The sequence below is a fragment of the Bos grunniens genome, chromosome 18 (assembly GCF_055505025.1).
Source record: "Bos grunniens cultivar Pamir isolate PY7600 chromosome 18, Bosgru_T2T1.0, whole genome shotgun sequence".
NCBI classification, from domain to species: Eukaryota; Metazoa; Chordata; class Mammalia; order Artiodactyla; family Bovidae; genus Bos; species Bos grunniens.
The window spans coordinates 46,131,782-46,153,999 of record NC_141182.1 but is presented as its reverse complement, the minus strand read 5'-3'; the positions used below and the strand labels follow the sequence as shown (position 1 = coordinate 46,153,999).

The window sequence follows — 22,218 nt, the reverse complement described above, 5'->3', positions numbered from 1 at the left end:
CCGCCTGCCAAGCAGGAGATGCGGGTTTGATCCCTGAGTAGGGAAGATCCCCTGGAGAAGGGAATGGCAACCCACTCCTGTATTCTTGCCTGGAGAATCCCCATGGACAGAGGAGCCTGGTGGGCCACAGTCCATGGGGTCACCAATAGTTGGACACAGCTGAGTGACTGACACTAACTATTGACTTAAGAGAAATGAAAACATATACCCACACAGAGACTTGCTCATAAATGTTCATAAGAATATTAGTCATAATAACCAAAAAGTGGAAACATTACCTGGTGTCCATCAGCTAGTGAATGGATAAACCATGTGACATAGCCAGACAGTGGAATACTATTTGGCAACAAAAAGGAATGAAATACCCATGCATACATGGATGCACCTAAAAACATTGTGCTGGGTGAAACAAGCCAGACATAGAAGACTATGTATGTTACCATTTTTATGAAATGCCCAGAGTAGGCAAATCTGTAGAGACAGAAAGTAGATGACTGGTTGCCTGGGGACTGAGAGTGGAAGTAGGTTAACTGTAAGTGAGCATGAGAGTTATTCCATTTTTATCAAAAAATGTCCTAGATTGCTTGATAGGGATAGTTGCACCCCTTGGTAAATGTACTAAAAATCAGGGTGGTACACTTGAAATGGGTGCATTTTATGATATGTAAATTTTATCTCAAATAAGCTGTTAGAAATCGGGCAGAAAACCAAACAAAGTTTTTGCTGTTGTGGGACTTACATGTGGTGGGAAGGGGTGTCCTTGAAAGGGACTGAGTAGGGGGACAATAATAAAGACACAAATAATACAGAGGCCGAGAGCCCCCAGAGGAAATGGTGCAAGCACAGGGAATAGGGGTGCACAGGTGGGCCTTCTGGGGCCACTGGGAGCAGGTTCACGGCACAAGGGGCGAGAGTAACCAGAGGATGCTGGGGGCAGGCTCTGCAGGGCTGCAGGGAGGAGCTGAAATCTCCCCTAAGTGGAAGAGGCACAAGTAACCGGAAGAGGTGGCCCAGCAGCTGCAGGTGCTCTGATGCGGTGGGAGGGAGCATAGTTGTTGCTTTATGGGAGGGGTCATCTGTGCTGGAGTGCAGGCTTTGACCAAGATTCTCTGGTGTCCCCACTGCACAGAGAGCAAACTTGTTTCTGGCTTCAGTGGAGCCTCTGGCCAGTGACTTCACTTCTCTGGCCTGTTTCCGTATTTGTTTATTATTGCTGTTGTTTAGTCGCTAAGTCATGTCAAACTCTGCAACCTCATGGACTGTAGCCCACTAGGCTGCTCTGTCCATGGGATTGTCCAGGCAAGAACACTGGAGTGGGTTGCCATTGCCTACTCTCATGGGGTTTTCCCGACCCAGGGATTGTACCTGCGTCTCCTGCATTGGCATGCAGATTCTTTACCACTGAGCCACCAGGAAAGCCCTCCATCTTTATAACAGGGGTAATAAAACTGTCTTTGGAGGGCTGTTACAAGCATTCACTCACTCAGCAAATATTTACTGCAAGCCTACTACGTGCTTGGCTCTCTTCTAATTGCTGGGGTTATATCAGCAAACGAAACAAGAAAAATTCTTGCCCTTGTAGACATTTGTTTTTCTTGGCCACACCATGCAGCATACAAGATCTTAGTTCCCTGACCAGGGAATCCAACGCATTCCCCTTGCAGTGGAAGCACAGAGTCTTAACCTCTGGACAACCATTAAGGAAGTTCCCCCTTGTAGACATTCAAGCATGAAAACTTGTATAATCCACAAGTGCAAGTCAGGCACGCAGCTACCAGTTTTTTTGCTTCTATGTGTTCACGTCTTTGTCATCATTAGAGGAATAAGTCTGCTTCCTACACCTCATCTCAGAGCAGACGCCCACGTGTGTGTCTCTCTCGGCCGCTGTCGTCTGCCTACTCTCTGTTGGGTTCAGGGTGTTACCACTCACCTTCACAAAAGGGACCGCAAAGAGAGGCATTAACCCCGATACCCCTAAGTTTTCCAGATGTCCCCTGACCTTTTGGGGTCCTCCTGGAAGCATCACATCTTATGTCCACTGCTCCATTGCTGTAAGGCCTTGGGCAAATTTCTTAATCCCGAGAAATGAAGATGATGGTCATACTTGGTTCCAGGACCATGGCAAACTCATGCAGCGCCTTAGTGCAAATTAGGAAAAGGCACTCCCTGCAGAGCACAGCCCTGCACCAGGGGGCGTGCGCTGCCTGACAAAGTGGGTAGCGGCTTTGTTCAAATTAGAGTAAGTCACTCCTTCTCCTGGGTGGGAGCAGCCCCACACCAGGCACGTGGCTTGGTGAGCAAAGCGCAGTCTAGAGCTCAGTCAGCGTTTGCCCCTTTGCCTGACTCCCTTGTGCAGTGAGCTGCCTGCTCATCTGTACAGCAGCTGCACGGCTAAATCAAAGGATTGTGGGAGGATGAAATGAGACAACGCTTGCAAAACTCTTAACGTGGTGACTGTCATGTATGTTTGTTTGCGACTATTTCTGGTGCTGCTAGTATTTTCCCTTCCCCCTGCCCAAGCATCTGTTGCCACCAGCTTCCTGTTCACAGTTCTAATGCTGCCCCCTTGTGAGCCCTATAGGGTATCACAGTGTCATGGTCTTGCCTCCTGCTGCTTCTTGAGAGATTTAAATGTACATTCCTAGGAAAAGATTTTGGAGTAACATCTCCCCAAGCATACCATCAGAGTGGCAGTGCCTCTGGCTTAGAAGCAAATATCCTTCCTCCTCCTCCACATGACTCGCTGGCAGTCGGGGCAGTCAAGATTCGAGGAGACGAGAGACAGGGGAGGTGGGAAGTCCTATGTGCCGGGGGCAGCTTACCTTCCTCCTGCCATCTGGCTCCAGGCCTCCATCCTTCTCTCTGACTGCAATCCTGTCTTCTTCTAGGCTCAGTTCTTCCCACAAGTGGCTCCAGGGATGCTCCCAGGCGAGGCTGCCCCGCCGTTCCTTGAGAGTGGCCCTTGCCAGGAGCCTGGAGAAGCAGCCAGGCTCTCCTGCTCCCTGCCCCTTTCCCCCCAGCAATAGCTACTATTTCTGGGATGCCCCTGCTTTTGTTTTTGCCACAAAGACTGTCCCCTGGCCAGGGTGGCCTCCCAAGTAGCCGGTCACCAAAGGGTTGAGCACCACGCTCCAAGCACCTGTGATGAGCCCCAGCTGCCGCCACTGGCCTCCAATGTCGGGGTGCAGGAAGCCAGCCACGTTGGAGGCGTTGTAGGGTCCTAAGCAGAGCAGCAATGTGAGCAGGGCCCCGCCAGCCACCCAGGCCGCCTTTAGCTTCCGTCTGTGGCTCAGGCCCGAGTGGGCCAGTGCCCGGAGGCAGCCCACGTAGCAGAAGGCTGTGATGACCAGGGGCAGAAAGAAGAGCAGAAGCGAGAGGCTAAAGCGAGCCGGGCCTGCCGATGCTGGGTCCCAGGCCTCCAGGCAGACCGGAGAGCCATTGATTGGTGTGCTGATGCCCAAGGAGCTGGTGGAATTGTCCAGCCAGCCCCCCGGGGCCTCCAGCCCAAAGACCAGCCCCAGGTGACAGAGAACGATGGCCCATATGGCCACACACACGCCCCAGGAGTAGAGCGGCCTCCGGGCAGCTTGGTAGCCCAAGGGGAAGGCAGCTCCGAGGTAGCGGCCAACACTCAGGGCGGCCAGGAAGCCCCCTCCCGCATAGAGTGGAGCGAAGTGGACCAGGGCGAAGGCAGGACAGAGAGGGGCCGGCAGGGGCCAGGTGCCCCCAGCCAGGGCCTCCACTGCCTTCAGGGGCAGAGAAGTCGCCAGCAGGAGATCAGAGCAGCCCAGGTGGAGGGCATAGACCAAGCTGGGGGTGAGGCGCAGCCGGGCGTGGGACACGGCGCCCGCGATGGCCAAGGTGTTGAGTGGAAAGCCCAGCACGAAGGCAGCCACATAGAGGGCGAAGGAGAGCTGCGGGGGCAGGTCCATGGGGCCCCTTGTGCGCCCCACTCACTTCCTGATCTCAGATCTCCTGGGACCGAGGAACGGGGGCTCCTGGAGTCACAGACTGGTCTCAGCACTGCTCAGGATGCGAGAAGCTGTCTAGTGAGATCAGTGGAGAGATGGATGCCCCATAGAGGGAGGTGGCAGGTTTTTAGCAGTCAAGCCTGGATTCAAGCAGGGACCGCTCGCTGTCAGCCCTCTGCTTTCTCTCTGCCACGTGCCCCCTTAAAATGGAGCACACGCTCGCTGGCAACAGATGGGAGACGGAACACAGGTGGGCAGGTCCCAGGAGAGGCAAGACCTCCTGATTCTTGAGCCTCTGGGAAAACAAAGGGTGGAGAGAATTCAGAACCAGAGTGAAGCCCAAGAGGGTGTTTTTCTCAAGAGAGGAATCTAGACTCCTGTGTTCATGCCCCTTTCCCAATTCCCTGTAAAGAGAGGGCTCTGCACCCCTATAGCAGGCAGTGTGGGTCAGGTGGCAACTCCCAGCTGAGGGAAGAAGTTGGGGTATGGGGAAGGTGAAGATTGTGGCCATGGGCAGGAGAAGAGGGTCGCCTGAGGAGAGTCCAGGGGTAAGCCAAGCCCCCTCAGTGTAAGGGAATGACTTTAGCTGACTTCAGGGGTTCCCCCTGAGCGGAGGCATCTGGGGATCTGGGCAATCATTCTTGCAGGGATCTGAGGAATCATTCTTATGGGGAGAGAAGCCATAGGAAGAGGGACTCACCTCCTGGTGCTGCCAGATGTCTGAGGCTCAGGAGTCCCCTGAGGGAGGGTGGCCAGGATGGGCAGTGAGCCGGAAGGGAGGGAAGGGCGGGGTGGCAGGGCCATTAGCCTGAAGCACTCACAGCCTGGATGAGCAGCTAATGGACCATCTCGGAAGGAGGTGAGGGTCCAAGGTGATGTGAACACAGGAAGGGGAGAGGTTAGAGGTGTGGGCTTTCGTTGGGTGGAGGGAGGTGTGCCTGGCCAGCACCTTTAAAGAGCAGGGTGGGTGGGGTACAACCAGAACACAGTTTTATTCCACCCTGCCCCCAACAGTTCAAACCTGCCCTGGGGGCTAAGTCTTCTCTGCTCTTGGATGAGCTCATGGGCAGGGCCAGACTCACTCTCAGAGACTAAAAAAGTCCCTCTGGTCACCATAGCACCTCCACTTGGCATGTAGTAGGTGGTAATGTGGGGTAATGAGATCATCATGCCTAGTTGGAGTTTCCCCTCTCCTCATACCTGATAACAGGCCTCTCCTCTCCCCTCTGGCCTGATGACCGTGGTTGCTTTTTTCATATTTATATTTGTTTTTTCTAAATTTATTTGGCTGTGCTGGATTTTAGTTACAGCATGCGGGATCTAGTTCCCTGGCCAGGGTTTGAACCTGGCTCCCCTGCATTGGGAGCACGGAGTCTTAGCCACTGGACCACCAGGAAAGTCCTGACGGTGGTTACTGACCCTCCCTGTGTCGGCAGGAGCAGGAGGAGGAGAGACCAGGAACAAGCAAAGTTGAGATGGACGGCACTGAAGTACCCGGGCAGTGGTCTGCCCTGCCCCTCTCTGAGCTGCACTGATGGCAGAGGGGATCCCTCCTGGGGGCACTTGTAGGGACGCTGGGTGGCCCCTTCATCTGGCTGCTTACCTTTCTCAGCCCCTGGGAACTCAGTCGTTCACCTCCCTGTTGGCGTCATCCTCCCTACGTGCCTGCTTAGTCATTTCAGTCGTGTCCGACTCTTCTCGACCCCATGGACTGTAGCCCGCCAGGCTCCTTTGTCCATGGGATTCTCCAGGCAAGAATGCTGGAATGGGCTGCCATTCCCTTCTCCAGGGGAACTTCCTGACATGGAGATCGAACTCGCATCTCGCTGCATCTCCTGCGTTGCAGATGGGCTCTTTTACCCACTGAGCCACCTGGGAAGCCCCATCCTCCCTAAGTGAGATTTAAATGGCCCCAGGCTGTCTCTGTGGTCCTGTTTCTCTGTCTCTGACACATAGCAGGTGTTTGTCTATCCATCTGTCTCTCCTGTGTGAGACTGACAATACAGCCTCTCTGGACTTCAGCTTTCTTGGGCATGTGTGTCAGTCACCAGGTCACTATGTCCTCCCCGAATTCCACGTCACCCAGAATAAGTTTCTCCGAGTGTCTCCCTGGAAATGCTTCCCATCAGGCTTCAAGTGCGGGTAGCGTGAGGTTCTCCGCAGATCCATAGCTCCCTCCAAAGAAATGGTCGTATTTCCCTTTAAATCTCAGGTTCTCTGCCGCCTCCCTTCCAAGTCCTGCATTTGTCATCCAGCACCTCCCCTGGGATATAGAAGAACTCACCACCTGCTGTTTAGGGTTCTGTCTTTTGGAAACACTCAGAAACGGACAGGGCTGGGGAAAAAATCAACAAAAGTGCCATTTTAGCTGTTGTGATGAGTGCTTGGGAGATGAACAAAGCTGGGTGCCAAGGGAGACGGCGGGTCTTCAAGCTCTTCTCCGCTGGCTCTCCTGCGTGGCAGGCCAGGTGTCTGCCAAGCATCACAGCCTCAGAGACTCCCTCGGTCCCTGCATCCTATGGGCCCTGCCTCTGCTCCCTCGGTCCCTGCATCCTATGGGCCCTGCCTCTGCTCCCTCGGTCCCTGCATCCTATGGGCCCTGCCTCTGCTCCAGCCCCTCCGCTGTCACTTTGTGTTGTTTATTCTGAGCACTTGAAACACTGAGACACCAGATTTGCCAGCTCCTCAGCTAAAATGTACGGCTTCCCTGGTGGCTCAGTGGTAAAGAATCTTCCTGCCAATGCAGGAGATGCAGGTTCCATCCCTGGGTCAGGAAGATCTCCTGGAGAAAGAAATGGCAACCCACTCCAGTATTCTTGCCTGGAGAATCCCACGGACAGAGGAGCCTGGCGGGCTATAGTTCATGGGGTCCCAAATGAGTCAGACACGGCTTAGCGACTAAACAGCAACAACTACTAGACTGTTGGCCAGTGAGGGCGAAGCTTTCTGTCTGCTCTGTCCACTGCTGGTTGCATACACAGCAGGGACTCACTGAGTCATATGAATGGTCTATTGTCTGGGTGAGGACAGTGAGGTCTGGGGCTGGATGCGGGGCTTGCATGTGTTCTGGCCTCAGGCTGCCCAGTCTCTGCTGTGCACGTCTCAGTGGGACCTGATGACAGCTACATCTCTCAGGCAATTGGTCATGAAGTAGGTTGATATCAGCAGCTAGGCATGGGGACAGGATGGAAGTCACCTGCTGGTTGCCAGGGAACCCCGTGCCAGGCCTCTGCAGGCTGCTTCCAGCTCCTTTGGTGTCTAAAACCCTCTGGGCAGCTAGACCAGAGACCCCTAAGATTAGGACCATGCTCTATCTTTTTTTTTTGGTATCCCGATAACTGGTTCTGTGCTGGATGTAGTGACAGGTGTTCAGTAGGTACATGGTGGAATGGGTTCAGTGATTCTGGTTCCCAAGCCCTTCCCCTCTCATTTCAACAGTCCTCAAAGCCTTCTCTGAAAAAAAGCATATGGTGCTCATAAGAGGTATAAACAAGGGAGTTCCCTGGAAGTCCAATGGTTAAGTCTCAGCACTTTCACTGTGAGGGCCCCAGAACTGAGATGACCCAACCCACATGGTGTGGCCAAAAAAGAAAGAAAAAAGAGGAAGAAGTCAAACCAGGGACAAGAAGTTAGATGGGGAAATCAGCACCCCACTCCTCGGGTACCCCAAGGACGACCTTGCAGAGAGCATCTGGTGCTGGGCAGGGGGGAATGTTGGGGGCAGGAAAGGAAGGTGATGTCTTCAGAACACTCATCACAGGCCAGGAATTTGCTGGGCATCTTGCTGATTGATGAACCACGCTTTCCTGCCCCGAAGGAGAATGGGCTTTGGCCCCTTGGCAGAAGTGGAACGGGTAGAGAGAGAACGGACGGAGAAGCAGAGGGCAAGTCGGCCAGGAAACATACTAGAAAACGAGTGGGGGTAAACGAAGGTAGAAAGGGTGAGAGGTCCCTCCAGGTCTTCGAGAAGCCATGCAGCTGTGGGTTGTGAAAGAACTCAGCAAGGCCACTTTTTGAGAAGTGCTGTGAGTGATGAGTTGGCTTCCCCTTTTCACAGTCTTCAAGAGATGCAAATCAGATAGGAATTTGATTTTTAGGGACTTTTGGCTGCTGTGTTAGCCTTCTTATAATATGACATAAGATTATAGCTCATTTCCTATCTCGAACCACCTGCATCTTCTTTTTAACAGATGAAGAAACTGAGGCTTAGAGAAGCCGGTGAACTCTGCCCAAGCTCATTTGGCTGGTCAGGTGGAAGAGCTGAGACCCAGACTCTGTCTGTGATGCCAGTGGACTCTCGGCAACCAGAAGATGGGCTCTCCAGTCTGGTGATTTGATCATGACCTTTCCCTTCTTCCCAAGCCCTTGGATGCCTGCCCCATCTCCCTGTCCCCACTCAGACTCTGCAGACTGGAAATCACTCACTGGCTGTTTGATGCAATATCTGAGTCAGGTTTATTGTGCAGCTCTGTGTCTCTTACACTTGTATCCACATCGGTGTACATCTCAGACCCCGAGACCTCCAAGGACAGGGGCCGCAGCAGCATAATCCTCTCCGTGGAATGCCTCCTAGAGGAGGAACTGGCCCAGGGCAGTGCCTCTCTCTACCTCTTTGTCCCGGAGGCAAAAGTTAGGCATTATATTAGTGAGTGCAGTTATCGAGCAGGGGTCACTTGTCAAAGGAACGGGATGAGAGAGAAATAAAAATAATGACCAGCTGATCCCAGCGGGGACACGGCCATCTAGGGGATGGGGTTTGGGAGGGGGCAGATGGTGGCTCAGACGGTAAAGGTTCGGCCTGCAATGCAGCAGACCCAGGTTCAGTCCCTGGTTCGGGAAGATCCCCTGGAGAAGGGCATGGCAACCCACTCCAGTATTGTTGCCCGGAGAATCCCATGGACAGAGGAGCCTGGCAGGCTACAGTCCATGGGGTCACAAAGAGTTGGACACGACTGAGCGACTAACAGACCACACACACACAGGTGGTGACAGATGGCCGGGGAGGGGCAGGGGGAAGATTTGTACAGTTCAAGGTAGGTATGTAGATGAGACGCTGAGAGGAAAGGACCAGGAACAAACCCTTTGGAGGGTTACCAGTGCTAAGAAGGGACACTGTGTCTGGGCCACATACAAAGTTCTCTGCAGCAGCTGGGCTGCAGTAACTGTGCATGCATGCGTGCACGTGTATAACGCCCCAGCAGAGCAGCAGGAGCTGAGAAGGTTTTGGCCCATCAGTGCTTGAGGGTCACGTATTCCACTCCTTCCTGGGCCAGTGCCCGCTTCCCATTCCCAAAATGGACCAGCTCCGAGTAATGAATGCCCTCATCGTCTAGGACCTCCGGAGTCACGTTCTCATAGTCGGCCTGAGGAAGCCACAGTGTGGTGAGCAGCTTTCCACTGTCCACTCCCACTGCCCCTTCCCTCCTGGCCCCCCCTACCCCCACCCCGGGGTCCCAAGGGCCCAAGACGAAGCCCTCTCGTCCAGAAACTGGCCGCAGTTGACCTCTCTAATTGGGAGATGCCTGCCCCAGCTCTGATCATGCCGGGGCCTGGGCAGCCCTCCCCCTGCCCAGCCTCTGCCACCACGGAGCCCACCGGGTCCTTCCTATCTGGGACGCAGGGGTGAGGCCAGGTTCCCTCTCCCCCCGCCTCCTACAGCCCTGCCCTCTTACCACTTGACAGTTCTGCACCACAGCATAGGTGACCCTGTCCTCCCTGCTTGGGGGAATTTCCCGCATCTCTGAGCTCCCTGCGTCTCTGAGAGGGAAGGCAGATAGATAACCACAGGTGAAGACTTTTGCATGCAATTTGCTCCTTTTTCCAACTGCCCCAGCCCCTAAGAGCACCCCCAGCCTCTCAGCCCCCTGTGTTCACAGCAGGAGCTCAGGTGTCCACCAAGTGAACGCATGTGTGTGTTTCATGAAGCCTCAGCCTTGGTGAGGGAGACTGGCCCTTGCTTGAAGGCATAGATCCAGTTCCCTAGACCATTCTCCAGGGGGTCATTACAGAGCTGGAATGAGAAGATGAAGCAAAGAGGAAGGCAAGACGGAAGCGCTACCCCCATGTCCCTCCCAGGGTGCAGGTGTCACCCCCCTGGTACCTAAGTCTCCGAGTGTCAGTCTCGCCAAGAGGAAAGCTCAAGGTAGCATAGCTGACTGCATCTTCCATCACCGGGTTGTAGCACCCCAGGGAGGCGGGGCGTTCGGCTTGGGGGGTCCTTCTAGCCTGAGAGAAAGACAAAATTTCAGCTCTTATCACTCCTCTCCCCATCCTAGCTCCCCCACCCACCCCCACAATAGTCTATCATCCATGTCCACTGTGTTTCTTTTTAAAGATTTTTTTTTTAATGTGGACCATCCATTTAAAAGCCTTTATTGAATTTGTTACAATATTGCTTTTGTCTTATGTTTTGGTTTGTTGGTCCTGTGACATGTGGGATCCTAGCTACCTGTTGGAACCCAACATGCCCTGCATTGGAAGGCGAAGTCTTAACCACTGGACTGCCAGGAAAGTTCTTTTTTATTTTTTAACTGACACATAGTTGATTTTCCAGTTTGCTTCTTTCTTGACGTCAAGACCTGCCCTGCATTCCCTCTTTCTGCCCTCCTACCTTTAAATTCCTCACAAAGAAGCTCTGTCCACTGGAACTTTCTTGAAGGCCCTGCTGTCTCTGAATCCTCTTCCAACTGAGAAATAAAGACGTGATCAGAGAGGACGAAGGGCCTGGGGAGAGCTCCCTGAGGACCCAGCATGCTGGGGGCTGCAAGGCTGAGTGACCAGGGACCCACTCACTGGGATGCGGGAGGCAAAGCAAAGGAGGCAGGTGGTGGGAGGCACTCACCTCCGCTGAAGCTTGACTCCCCAGATGGCCAGAAGGAAGATGGCCAGGCAGAACCCCACTCCCAAGGCCGCACGCCTGCTGATGGTGGCAGCACTGTCTGATGGAGAAGGGAGGTACATCAGTTGATGGCACAGCCTCAGTCGGGGAGCAGGCCTGCTCTGCCCTTTGCCTGGGAGGTATCCTCGGCTTCTCTCTGCGAGGCCACTGTCCTTCTAGCCTGTGAAACTCCTCCATGCCCCGGGCACGTGACTCAGAATAAGAGAGAGAAGCCAGCCCTGCCTTCCGGACATCTCATTAGGAGGGAGGTGCAATCGGTTTTCAAGAGGAGTGTCTGCTTTGTGACGGATTCAGGCACCCGAAGAGCATGTGACCCTCATAAATGATACTGTCTCATCAGAAGGTCTCTTGCGTGTGAACTTGTGCTAAGTCGCTTCAGTCGTGTCCGACTCTTTGCGACCCCATGGACTGTAGCCCTCCAGGCTCCTCTGTCAATGGGATTCTCCAGGCAAGAATACTGGAGTGGGTTGCCATGCCCTCCTCCAGGGGATATTCCTGACCCAGGGATCTTCCATTTCCTGCATTGGCAGGTGGGTTCTTTACCACTAGAGCCACCTGGGAAGCCCCAAGGGCCACTTGGCTTTACTTAAAATCACTTGTCCTTCAACCCAGCAAGTCCAGGCAGGAACCGAGCCTACAGTTCTCTTTGTGGGTGTGCCCGGAGCAGGAGACTGTGTCCAGCCTTGAGGAGGGCACTGGGCACATAGTTTTGCAACATTGCACCCTGAGGAAAAGAGGCAGGTCTCAGGGTGTCTGCGGAGGGGAGACCTAGGGAACGTGGTGTTAGGTCACTTTTCCGAATGACACACTTAGGTTGGCTCGCCTTAGCACCAGCTTTACATGCTGAGGATCCTCTAAGTTTAAAGTCCTGGCTCCAATCACTAATCTGAGAAAAACACAGTAAGTGAATATTTCCCCCTATGTTTCCAGACTCTTCAGACACCTGTTTATGCACAAATCTAGAACAATCTCCAAGTGCTGTTATTACATGGAAAGTGAAAGTGTTAGCCGCTCAGTCGTGTCTGACTTTTTGCGACCCCACGGACTGTAGCCTACCAGGCTCCTCTGTCCATGGAATTCTCCAGGCAGGAGTACTGGAGTGGGTTGCCATTCCCTTCTCCCGGGGGTCTTTCCGACCCAGGTATCCAACCCAGGTCCCCAGCATTGCAGGCAGATTCTTTACCATCTGAGCCACCAGGGAAGCCCCCATTACATGAAGGAAGGAAAATTCAAGGCAATGTGTGAGCTCTTCCAAAGTCTAAGTAACAAAGAAGGGTGTATGGACACAGGTCTCTAGAGGCCTATTGTGCACAAACAGAATATTTCTGCAAGGAGACATACCTAGCCAACAGTGAAAGCCTTGAGGGTGGAGAGGAGGCAGAGTTCTCAGGGAGCAAGAAAGGAGAAGTGACTGACCTTCCAGTATTTACCCTTCCATGCTGTTTCTTTTCTTTTTTTTTTTTTTTTACCATGTACTTGCATTGTCTTAAAAAAAAAAAAAAACTGGTAAAAAAAAATCAAAAGATAGAAACAAGCAACCTTTCAAGGGTGAGACAGAGAGGGAGGGGCAGAGAGAGGGAGCCAATAGGAGCTCAGGGTGTCTGAAAGGAGGGGGGCAGGCAGAGAGGGAGTCCTCCTGGAGTCTGAAGAGACTGAGCAGAAGGAAGATGGAATAGCTGTGTGTGGAGCAGGGGGGCCTCTGAGCGCAGGGTTCCCCACACCCCCGTCCGCCCCCTGCAGGAGAGGGAGGGTACGCAGGGCAGGATCAAGGATGTGATCTGAACACACAGCAGCACAGCCAAGGAGGAAGCCCCAGGAGTGGCCAGGGCCAGAGAAGAAGAAGGAGGGGGCCTTACAGTAGACAGTGAGGGTGGTGGGGGGTGACTGGCTCTGGCCCAGACGGTTGGTCCCCCGGCACCAGTAGCTGCCTGCATGCTGCAGCTTCACAGGCTCCAACCTCAGCATCTGACCGTAATAGTGAAGGTCTTGGTTTTTCCCATCAAACCAGTCGTAGTGGGAGATGGGAGGGTTGGCGTCACTCTCACAGGTCAGGACTGCCGTCTTCCCCTCCACCACCCCGTCTTTCGGGCTGATGGACACACGCAGCCTCCTGGGAGCGTCTGCAGGACAAGCAAAGTCAGGATTCAGGTCACTGGTCCTCTGCCCATCTCTGCCGTCCACCTCCAGCTCCAGCTACTCACACAGCACTTGGAGCTCATAGGCCTTAGATGAGGTCTGTCCTATGGAGTTGTTGACCAAGCAGTGGTAGGTTCCCGAATCTTCTGGAAAGATTTGGCCAAAGGTAAGTGTCTTCCCTTCCTTCAGAAGGCTTCCATCTTTCTTCCAGAAGAAGTGGACGTCCGCGGGACGGCTACTTGAGTATTGACACTGGAGGAGGACCCGCTTCTCAGATTGAATCTCTGTATTAGGGCTGATCTGAATGTTGACGTCCCTGGGGGCATCTGGAGAGCAAGGACCTCAGGCTGACCTCTGGCATCCCTTTCCCTCCTCCTGTCCCCAAGACTCCCTCTCCCCTTGGCCCCGAGGCCTGACTCTCATCCCTCAGTTCTCTGTGAGGACTGTGGTCCAGGCTTCGGGCTCCTTACTCTTAGAACCCCATTATCCCAACTGGGCTACCCCCCAGTTCCCGCGGGCCTGGGGCACTCACAGAGGACGTTCAGGTTGACAGAGGGAGACCACGAACACCACTGGTTACAGGCTTCGCATTTGACTGGCTGTGCATCCCAGGTGACTTTTTGAATCGTCAGCTTCTGTGATGTATGGTCCTGGGAGCCTGGGCTATTCCAGTTATATCGAGTAACTCTGGGGTTACTGGAATTGAAGGTGCAGGACAGGGTCACACTGTCTCCTTCTCGAATCGGTGTGGGGTTTTGAATCACCGTGGTGACCCCCTTGGGGGGATCTTGGAGAAAACCAGAGAGATGGATGAAGAAAATATAGCTACCTCTAATATCAGTATCTGTTCCTTCCGGCTTCCTCTCTGCTCTCCCCATGCCCTGCATTGACGCAGTTTGTCAGTTAGCTGAGGGAAGGCTTGTGCTTCCCTCTTGCCCTGGCCATTTGGCCTGGTTGTGGTTTGAGGTAGGATGGTGCAGTGGTTAAGAGAACAGCTCTGGGCAGAGTATATACCTATGGTGCTGAGAAAGGAGGGGCTGCTGTTTGTGGATCTCTGCATGGGTCTGGGGGCTGTCAAGGCTTGGTCATAGAGCAAGGGCATTCATTTAAAAAAGAAAAAGCATAGCTCTGGAGCTAGACTGCTGGATCCTGCCACTTGGAGGCTGCAGACCTCAGTTTACTCATCTGTCAAATGGGGTCCTGTGAGTAGCTAACCTTGTGGAACATTGTGAGGACAGAGTGAGAGGAGGCCATTAGAGCCACACGGCAAGTGGTAAACACGTTGCTGCCACTATGTAAACCATATTCGTTGTCTAGATTCCAGGATTTGGGTATCCAGTGTATTTGGCCCATACTATGACGCCCCAGGGTCCAAGGATCAAATACAGGGACTCTCTTTGTCCCGGGCTCTGCTCAGTAACAAGACTCACTGGTGCTAAACAGGGCCAGATGACAGAGAGGTAACAAGGCATTTTGCCCCAGTTCTCAAATACTTCAGGACCTCTCCAGGGACTCAGTTGCTGCATAGCAATGCCACGTCTCTGTGTCCCTCATGGGACCCTGGCAGCTTGCCGTTCATTCAGTCAACAAACATCTACTGAGCACCTCCCACGAGCCAGGCCTCTTCTGGTGCTAAGGACATGACTGTGAACTATAGCACAAGGCCCACCTCCCAGAAGCTAATCTGTCGGGAGCCCCTGGTTTCTGCTTGCTGTCCCTTCTCGGACTCTTCTATTTCCTCTGCAACTACTCACACTGGACGTTCAAGTCAGCTTCCCGGTCAACAGATCCAGGCCCAAGACTATTTTCTGCCAAGCAGGAGTACCTCCCAGCATGCTTGACGAGGACTTGAGGGATCTGGAAGGTCCTGCCGTTCTTTCCGGGTATTTCTTGCTCATTGAAGTACCAGGTGTAATTCGCTGGAGGAGGATTGGCTACTGACATACAAGTCAGCTCTACTGTAACTCCTTCTTTAATTGACGAGGGGGAGAGCTGAACCCAGGAAGGTTCTGGAGGATCTGGAAGAAGGGGCCGAAGCGGGGGGTGGGGTGAGCAGAGGCCTCTATGGGTCCCCTCCTGAGGGCCTGGGTGGCACCCCTGCTGACTCCCAGCCTGCCCCTTTTGCAGCTCCCAGGAGGCTCACAGTGCACCTGGAGATCCACCACATCTGACTGTCTTGAGCCCACATCATTGGAGACCTGGCACGTGTACTGCCCGCTCATCGTCCTGGTCACTTCGGGCAGAACGAGTGTTGTCCCCTCCTCCTTCAGTTTTGTCCTGTCCTTGAACCAGGACACACTCCAGTGCGGCGGGTTGCTGCTGATGACCTGGCACCTCATGGTCACAGACTCTCCCTCTGTGACGATGGCTTCTTGGGGGCTGACCTGGATCTCCAACTTTGGTGCGTCTGGAGGAGCAGAGGACAGTGCAGAAGGGGTAGGGAATTCTCCGAGGGTGTTAAGTGCTGAGAAGTTGCAGCTCTTTTATTCTGATAAAGTAGCAGCCTACACAGAGTGGGCCGAGAGTCTGGAGCCACTCCTTGTTGCCCTTGTCAACAAAGGTGGGCTGGTCCAAGCACCAGGGGACTGTCACAGCCTCCCGAGTCATCTCTCTGCTCCCCCCAAGCCCAGTCCCCAAAGCTCTGGTCTCTGCCAGCAGCCAGCAGCATTCCCAGGACGGTCCATCAGAGCTTGCCACTCCCCTGCTTGAAGCCATTCCATGGATTCCACACTTAGAGAAAAACCCAAACCCCTCACTGCAGCCCCTGAGATCTAGTGTCCCAGTCCCTCTCGGCCTTCCTTTCCTACCACTGGGCCCCTGGACCCCTTGCTCTGATGCAGACATGCCAAGTTCCTACCTCAAGGTCTTGGACTAGTTCTTCCCTCTCCCTGGATTGCTCTTCTCACAAAGATACTGTGTGCCCGCCTCAGTCCCTTCCTTCACTGAGTCTCAGCTTGAGTTAAGCCTCCACCCCTCACTCTGTCTGTCCTAGCCCTGATTTCCTTTTACTTTCTCTCTTTTAAAACATTTATTTATTTGGCTGAGGTGGGACTTAGCTGCAGGACATGGTCATCGTTGCATCATGTGGGATCTTTCGTTGCAGCACACAGGCTCTAGTTGTGGAGCACAGACTCTCTAGTTGCAGCACATGGACTTTCTAGTTTTGACACATGAGTTTAGTTGCTCTCCAGCATGTGGGATCTTAGTTCCCTGACTAGAAACTGAACCTGTGCCCCCCGCATGGCAAGGCAGAGTCTTAACCACTGGGCCACCAAGGAAGTCCCTATTTTTTCTTAACTACACTCAGCACCACCTAAAATTTTGTTCTGTATTCCCCTGATCATCTATTTGCTCTTCTATCCCCCACTGCAATGCTAGTTCCACGTGGGCAAGAACTTTGCTCATTGCTCTATGCCTGGCAGCCATAATATGGCTTAGCGCCTAGTAGGTTCACAATAAATATTTATTGAATGAATGAATGAACCTCCAATAATGATGTGAAAAAATTCTTCACCCCATCCCCCCAGGGGAACAAAAAACCCTTAGCCAAGTGATCCCCAAATCATGTCATGGCTTGAGGATAGATTAAATTATTTTATTCTGTTTGACTGGTGTGCGTGCGTGCTCAGTCGCTTTGGTCATGTCCAACTCTTTGTGACCCCATGGACTGTAGCCTGTCAGGCTCCTCTGTCCAGGGGGATTCTCCAAGTAAGAATTCTGGAGTGGATTGCCATGCCCTCACCCAGGAGATATTCCCGGCCCAGGGATCAAACCTGCATCTCTTATGTCTCCTGCTTTACCATGAGTGCCACCTGGGAAGCAGATGCTAACATGAATTCATGCCCTGAAACACCAGCGCTGATGATGGGAAAGATAGAGGGGGTGCCGAAGCTCTGCCTGGACCATTCCCATCTGCAGGTGCCCACAGACCCATCATGCTTCCTTCTCTGAGCTCCCATGCCCCTTTGAGGAGGTGAAGAGAGGACAAGACCCTCGTCCCTCCCACAGGAGCATCGGGGAGACTCACGCTTCACTTCCAGCAACACCGTTTTCTCCGAGAGTATCCGCTGTTTCATGGGGTCCCAGAGCTGGCAGGTCAGGTTCTTGCCATCATGAGTCCACTTGGGCTGGAAACTGAGGTGGCTCTGGGTGGTGACCATCTCCGGGGAGAGGATGGTAGAGGTGGTCACAGACCCCTCCAGGGACCACTGCAAATGGACCTGGTAATCACGGCAGGCGAAATTCAGTGAGCAGGTGACAGTGACTTCCTGGTCCTCCCGGATTTCCTGATGGAGCTCTATGTGGGGTTGAGGAGCACTCTCTGCAAAAGAGCAGGGACTCAGTGGGAGAAGGAGAGGGTGGGATGATTTGAGAAAGTAGCACTGAAACATATACACTGCCATGTGTAAAATAGATAACCAGTGTGTGTTTGGTGTGTGAAGCAGGGCACCCACAGCAATGCTCTTTGTACAACCTGGGTAGATAGGGTGGGGAGGCAGATGGGAGCGGGGTTCAGGATGGAGGGGACACCTGTATACCTGTGACTGATTCACACTGATGTGTGGCAAAAACCATCACAATATTGTAAAGTAATTATCCTCCAATTAAACAAATAAATTTTTAAAAATAAATAAAATAAATATTAATCTTATCTAAAAACATCTTCATAGAAAATCCAAAATAACATTCGATCACATTCCAGGCTACTGTAGCCCAGACATATCTACACACAAATTAGCTATCACAGGAGTGACAGGTGAAGGCACTGCAATTCTAGGTGATGTAAATGTTATAAAATTGACTGTGGTAATGGTTGAACATGTCTATAAATGCACCAAAAAATACTGAACGGAACACTTTTCATAGGTGAGTTGTATTAGACTTATCTCAATAAAACTGTTTTTTAAAAAAAGAAAAACAAAAAGAGCAGGGACCACGCTGGAAGCCTGAGAGATGGACCCACTGTAGACGCCCTGCCCCAAGTAACCCATCAGGAATCCCCAGTCACTCCATCCACCTCTCCCCAGGCCTGCCTTTCTCTGCTCAGCCAAAATACCTTCTGAAAGGGCTTGTGAAAGCTGGTCCTCCTTAGGAACTGTGTCTTATGGTTTACGCTTACTTCAGTCACACGCCCTGGTGTTTGCCTTCTGTGTTTACTTTCCTTTAGTGGAGAGGTCTGTTGTGCAGCCAGTCTCCCCTATCCCTGGGGCTGGGTCACCCTCATATTGTGGCATCTCTCACCCCAAACATAGGGCTGCATAGAACCACCCACCAAATCCACAGGCTATGGAACAGAGTGAGCATGCCGCCTGGAGTGGGGTCCCCACACCTGTGTTTTGTTCATACCCTATCCGTGTGCCAGGTAGCCACATAGGGCTAATTAGAATTAATCCCTCACATTAACACACTGGGAGGTTTCCCTTGAAAATTCAGATCTCCATGTTCTCTGAAAAAATCAGGCAACCCAGAAGCCAGATTCTAGAATGTACAGGAGCTGAGTGGCAGGCAGTCTGCTCAAGGAGGGGTGAACGCCCACACTCCAGTTTGCCATGGGCTCCACAGGGTCCTTGTGCCACGATGGTCACTCTCTGGCATCCCCGTCTGGCCTCTGCAGGCAACCCAGTTTGTGATCGGTCCCAGGAGTCGGATGTTTCCCCACCTTCCTCCCTGCTGAGACAAAGGGACCCATCCTCAGGGCCTTACCAGAGATGCTGAGGTTTAGAGATGCCATCCATTTGTCAGTCCCCGATGTCACCCTCAGCCCCAGAAGGCCGCTGTCATTGACTTTGACAGGATTGATGAGAAGGGTACAATTGTTTCTGTTGTTTCCCAAGAATTGTACCCTTTCCTGACTGGGGGTAGACTCCTTGGTTTTCAGGCTCTTATTATAGAGGATGGTCCCGTTGTAGTGCTTGGTCTTCTTGTCATACGTAAAATTGTGGTACACAGTCAGGTTATCTAGGGTGTGTCCACCACCCTTTACCGAACTGTATGTGCAAGGGATCCAGACGCAGGCTCCATCCCAGGCATAGAGGGTCTTAGGATGCCTAAAGTTCCAGGCTGAGTCAGAGAAAGTCAAGTATTCTGGAACCCACCAAAGTGAACAGAAAACACTAGTGAGGGACACTGAGAACTTTCAAAGGAATAAAGAATTTCCCCTGAAGAGACAGGGAGGGAGAGGGATCACACGTATGAGCTTCCCTGGTGGCTCAGATGGTTAAGAATCTGCCTGCGATGCGGGAGACCCAGATTCAATCCCTAGGTTGGGAAGATCCCCTGGATATGTGCGTGCATGTGTGCTAAGTTGCTTCAGTCGTGTCTGACTCCTTGCGACCCTATGGACTGTAGCCTGCCAGGCTCCTCTGTCTATGGAGATCCTCCAGGCAAGAATACTGGAGTGAGTTGTCATGCCCTCCTCCAGGGGATCTTTCAACCCAGGGATCGAACCCACAACTCTTATGTCTTCTGCCTTGGCAAGCATGTTCTTTACCACTAACGCCACCTTAGAAGCCCAAACACACGCACACACACACAGATATATATATACACATATATATACACACACACACACTGCCGGTCCCCACCCTGCCCCACATTTACTCTTCTCTTCCCCTGTCTTTCCTCCTCCTCCGGATTCCACCATCAGCCCAGACCCAAGGACCCACCGAGACTGCCATCCTTACCGAGAAGCAGGAGCGAGGGGCCAAGGAGATGCATGGTGCTGTGTCTAGGCAGGAGCCTGGGCCAGGAAGAGTTTGTCTTTGAGCCACCTGGTCGCTGACATCTTCCAGACAGCTCTTCTTGCGCACCTATGCCAACCCCTTTTCCCTGATCCCCAGAGAACAGTGACTGGTTGCACAGCAGGATAGGGAATTCCAGAAGCTCATGGGCCTTTTCAGGATATGCCATGCCTCTCCCATCAGCCCAACACCATGTAGGACTAGCACTTCTTCCTCTCTTCCAACCATCCATCCATCCAATCAATCATCCATCCAAACTTCTATAAACTTGCTGGCCAGCTCTCAAGCTTTGAGTGGCACCAAATTGCTGAGCACCTCAAATGTCAGGCCCTAGGTGACTTGGAGCTTACCTTGGGGTAACCAGGGAAGGGTTTCACATAGGAAAGAGACAGGGCCAAACTGATTTTAAAGACCAGGAAAACAACAACAACAACTCTAAAGCCAGTCATTAAGTATGATGCCAGGAGAGTATTTAGATGGATCTGAGAGGACTCAAAAGAAGGTGGTCCAAGGGACCATTCAGAGCACCGCCCCCCCCCCATACCCTGGGCTCAGTAGGAGACAAATCAACCAGGTGGGGACAGCGGCCTTGAGTAAAGGCCATGCATCTCAGTTCCAGTCAGGTGGGAACGTGGGCCCAGCACTGCTCTATCTTCTACTGTTTTAAAAGCTGCAAGAAGCCAGTTTCCTGTCTTGCTTTGAAACAAAACAAATAAACACCATGCTGGTCAAACAAAACCTGTCTGTGGGCTAGAGGTGGTCCAAGGGCCACCCATGTGCAACCACTGCCTGTGTGTGTGTGTGTGTGCACACACACAATGAGCTGGACAGCTAATGCACTAGACTTTTACACAGAGTTACATTTACATAGAGTTAAATTTAAGTCCCAATTTGCATGGTTGCACCCTTCAGGCCTGTCCCTGGGTGGGGGGGGTCACCAGGACGGGCCAACAGAGTGTGTCTCCTGTCTCAGCCCAGACCTTCGTCTCCTCCCCACCCCCTCCCTGCCCAGCCAACAGTTCCCACACATCAGCGCCCCTGCCCCCAACCGCTCCGGCTGTTTATCTCCTCCGGTTGTGTGGCTTAAGCTAAGGACTGTTGGGTGTCCACGACCAGTGTGGGGAAAGCTAGGCTGCTGGCTGAAACTAACCAGGGGGCCTATTCCCAGGCACAGAAGTCATGCTGGTCTGGCCCCAGGCATGGATGGGGTAGACACTCCATGCAAGGACCATACAGTTCTGCAGGTGTTAATCACATTACACACAAAAAAGTCTTTAAGGTCATATCCATTTGAGAAAAGCTGGATTAAAAAATGTGAAATGGGATCTTTAGCATAGACCTTTTCAGGCCCTTTAACCAGCTGTATATGCCTCGTGCATTTCCCAGCATGGACCTTAGAGTACAGCACAAGACCCCAACTTCTTTAGCCAGGGGAACTATTTTACACACTTTAGTCCTAGGGTCAGTATTCCAAGGGATGCACTTTGGGCCCCCTTTGGGTTCCCACAAAGGCCGTGGCCAGGGCCAGTGTCCATTCCTCATGGCAAAGACTAGCCTCCGGGGGTTGGGCAAGGGTGCCCCTCTGCCAGCAGCCACCAGTCACACCCTCATTGGGGACCCACTGGAGGACACCGGGCCAGTGGCAGAGGGACGCTTCTCAGAGCAGGGCTGTATGCTTATCCCCACGGAGCTTCAGGTGGTCTCTGGGGCACAAGGAGTGGGTCCCAGGCCTGCGATTGGAAGGCTGCTGAGGTGAGATGGCGTGGGGAGTCTGGGAACAGTCGGCCCTGTGCGCAAAAGCTCCCGACATGTGCTCTGCTCAACACCAGCCCACGTAGAGCCTCACAGGACCTCAGAGCTGGCCTCCCTGGGTCCGCTCTCCCTTCCTGGGCACCCCGTGAGGGCAGGGCACCCTCCTGCTCTCAGATGACTCGCCAGAGAGATACTCAAAGACAGGGGACTACTACCTGTTGTCACACTGGCAGGAGAAGGGAAGAGAGTCCCCACTGTGCTCCCAGCCCCCGAAATTGTGCCAGCTTTCAGCGGCTGCTCCATGCATGCTTGTCTAATGCAAAAGAGAACAAAATAGTTTTTACCTGTTTCCTCATGTGTCTTCCCTCTTCAGGGACCCCGGCAGCATCTAAGAGTGAAAGGGGAAGCACAGTGGAGTTGCCAGTGACCTATTTTCACTCTTCTTGGCCACACCCCCGGCCCCGGCTCGCTGTGACAGCAACTTCTGGTATTTCTCTGAAGGAAACACATCCTAACTCGAAAGGATATTGGCACCCCAATGTTCCCGGCAGATATGGAAGCAACCTAAGTGTCCATCAATGGAAATGTGGATAAAGAATATGTACACAAAGGAATATAAGAGTATCTTGCTACTTGCTACCACATGGATGGGACTGAAGGGAATTACGCTAAGTGAAATAAGTCAGAGAAAGACAAATACCGTATGATCTCACTTACAAGT

General features: G+C 52.8%; 2 protein-coding genes across 7 annotated transcripts; both read right to left on the bottom strand.

Moving 5' to 3' along the window:
- Positions 1-2,895: 2,895 nt before the first annotated feature.
- On the bottom strand, positions 2,896-4,078 carry FFAR1 (free fatty acid receptor 1). The gene has a single exon (XM_086352159.1). The coding sequence runs from the start codon at positions 3,930-3,932 to the stop codon at positions 3,030-3,032; it is 903 nt and encodes a 300-aa protein (XP_086208285.1). The 5' UTR covers positions 3,933-4,078; the 3' UTR covers positions 2,896-3,029.
- Positions 4,079-8,402: 4,324 nt separating this feature from the next.
- CD22 (CD22 molecule) lies at positions 8,403-21,943 on the bottom strand. 6 transcript variants are annotated; one of them, XM_086351819.1, is made up of 14 exons: positions 21,842-21,943; positions 19,689-19,744; positions 18,709-19,089; positions 17,033-17,326; positions 15,149-15,412; positions 14,760-15,023; positions 13,538-13,792; positions 13,071-13,331; positions 12,726-12,989; positions 10,813-10,909; positions 10,582-10,657; positions 10,072-10,196; positions 9,644-9,728; positions 8,403-9,334 (listed from the first exon to the last, which is right to left on the bottom strand). In XM_086351819.1, the coding sequence occupies exons 2-14, from the start codon at positions 19,720-19,722 to the stop codon at positions 9,203-9,205; spliced, it is 2,532 nt and encodes an 843-aa protein (XP_086207945.1). In that variant the 5' UTR covers positions 19,723-19,744; positions 21,842-21,943; the 3' UTR covers positions 8,403-9,202. The 6 variants fall into 6 exon arrangements, with proteins under 6 accessions (XP_086207945.1, XP_086207944.1, XP_086207943.1 ...); XM_086351818.1 differs by having other exon boundaries at positions 19,689-19,833; positions 21,842-21,891; XM_086351817.1 differs by lacking the exon at positions 21,842-21,943 and having other exon boundaries at positions 19,689-20,116.
- Positions 21,944-22,218: the final 275 nt, after the last annotated feature.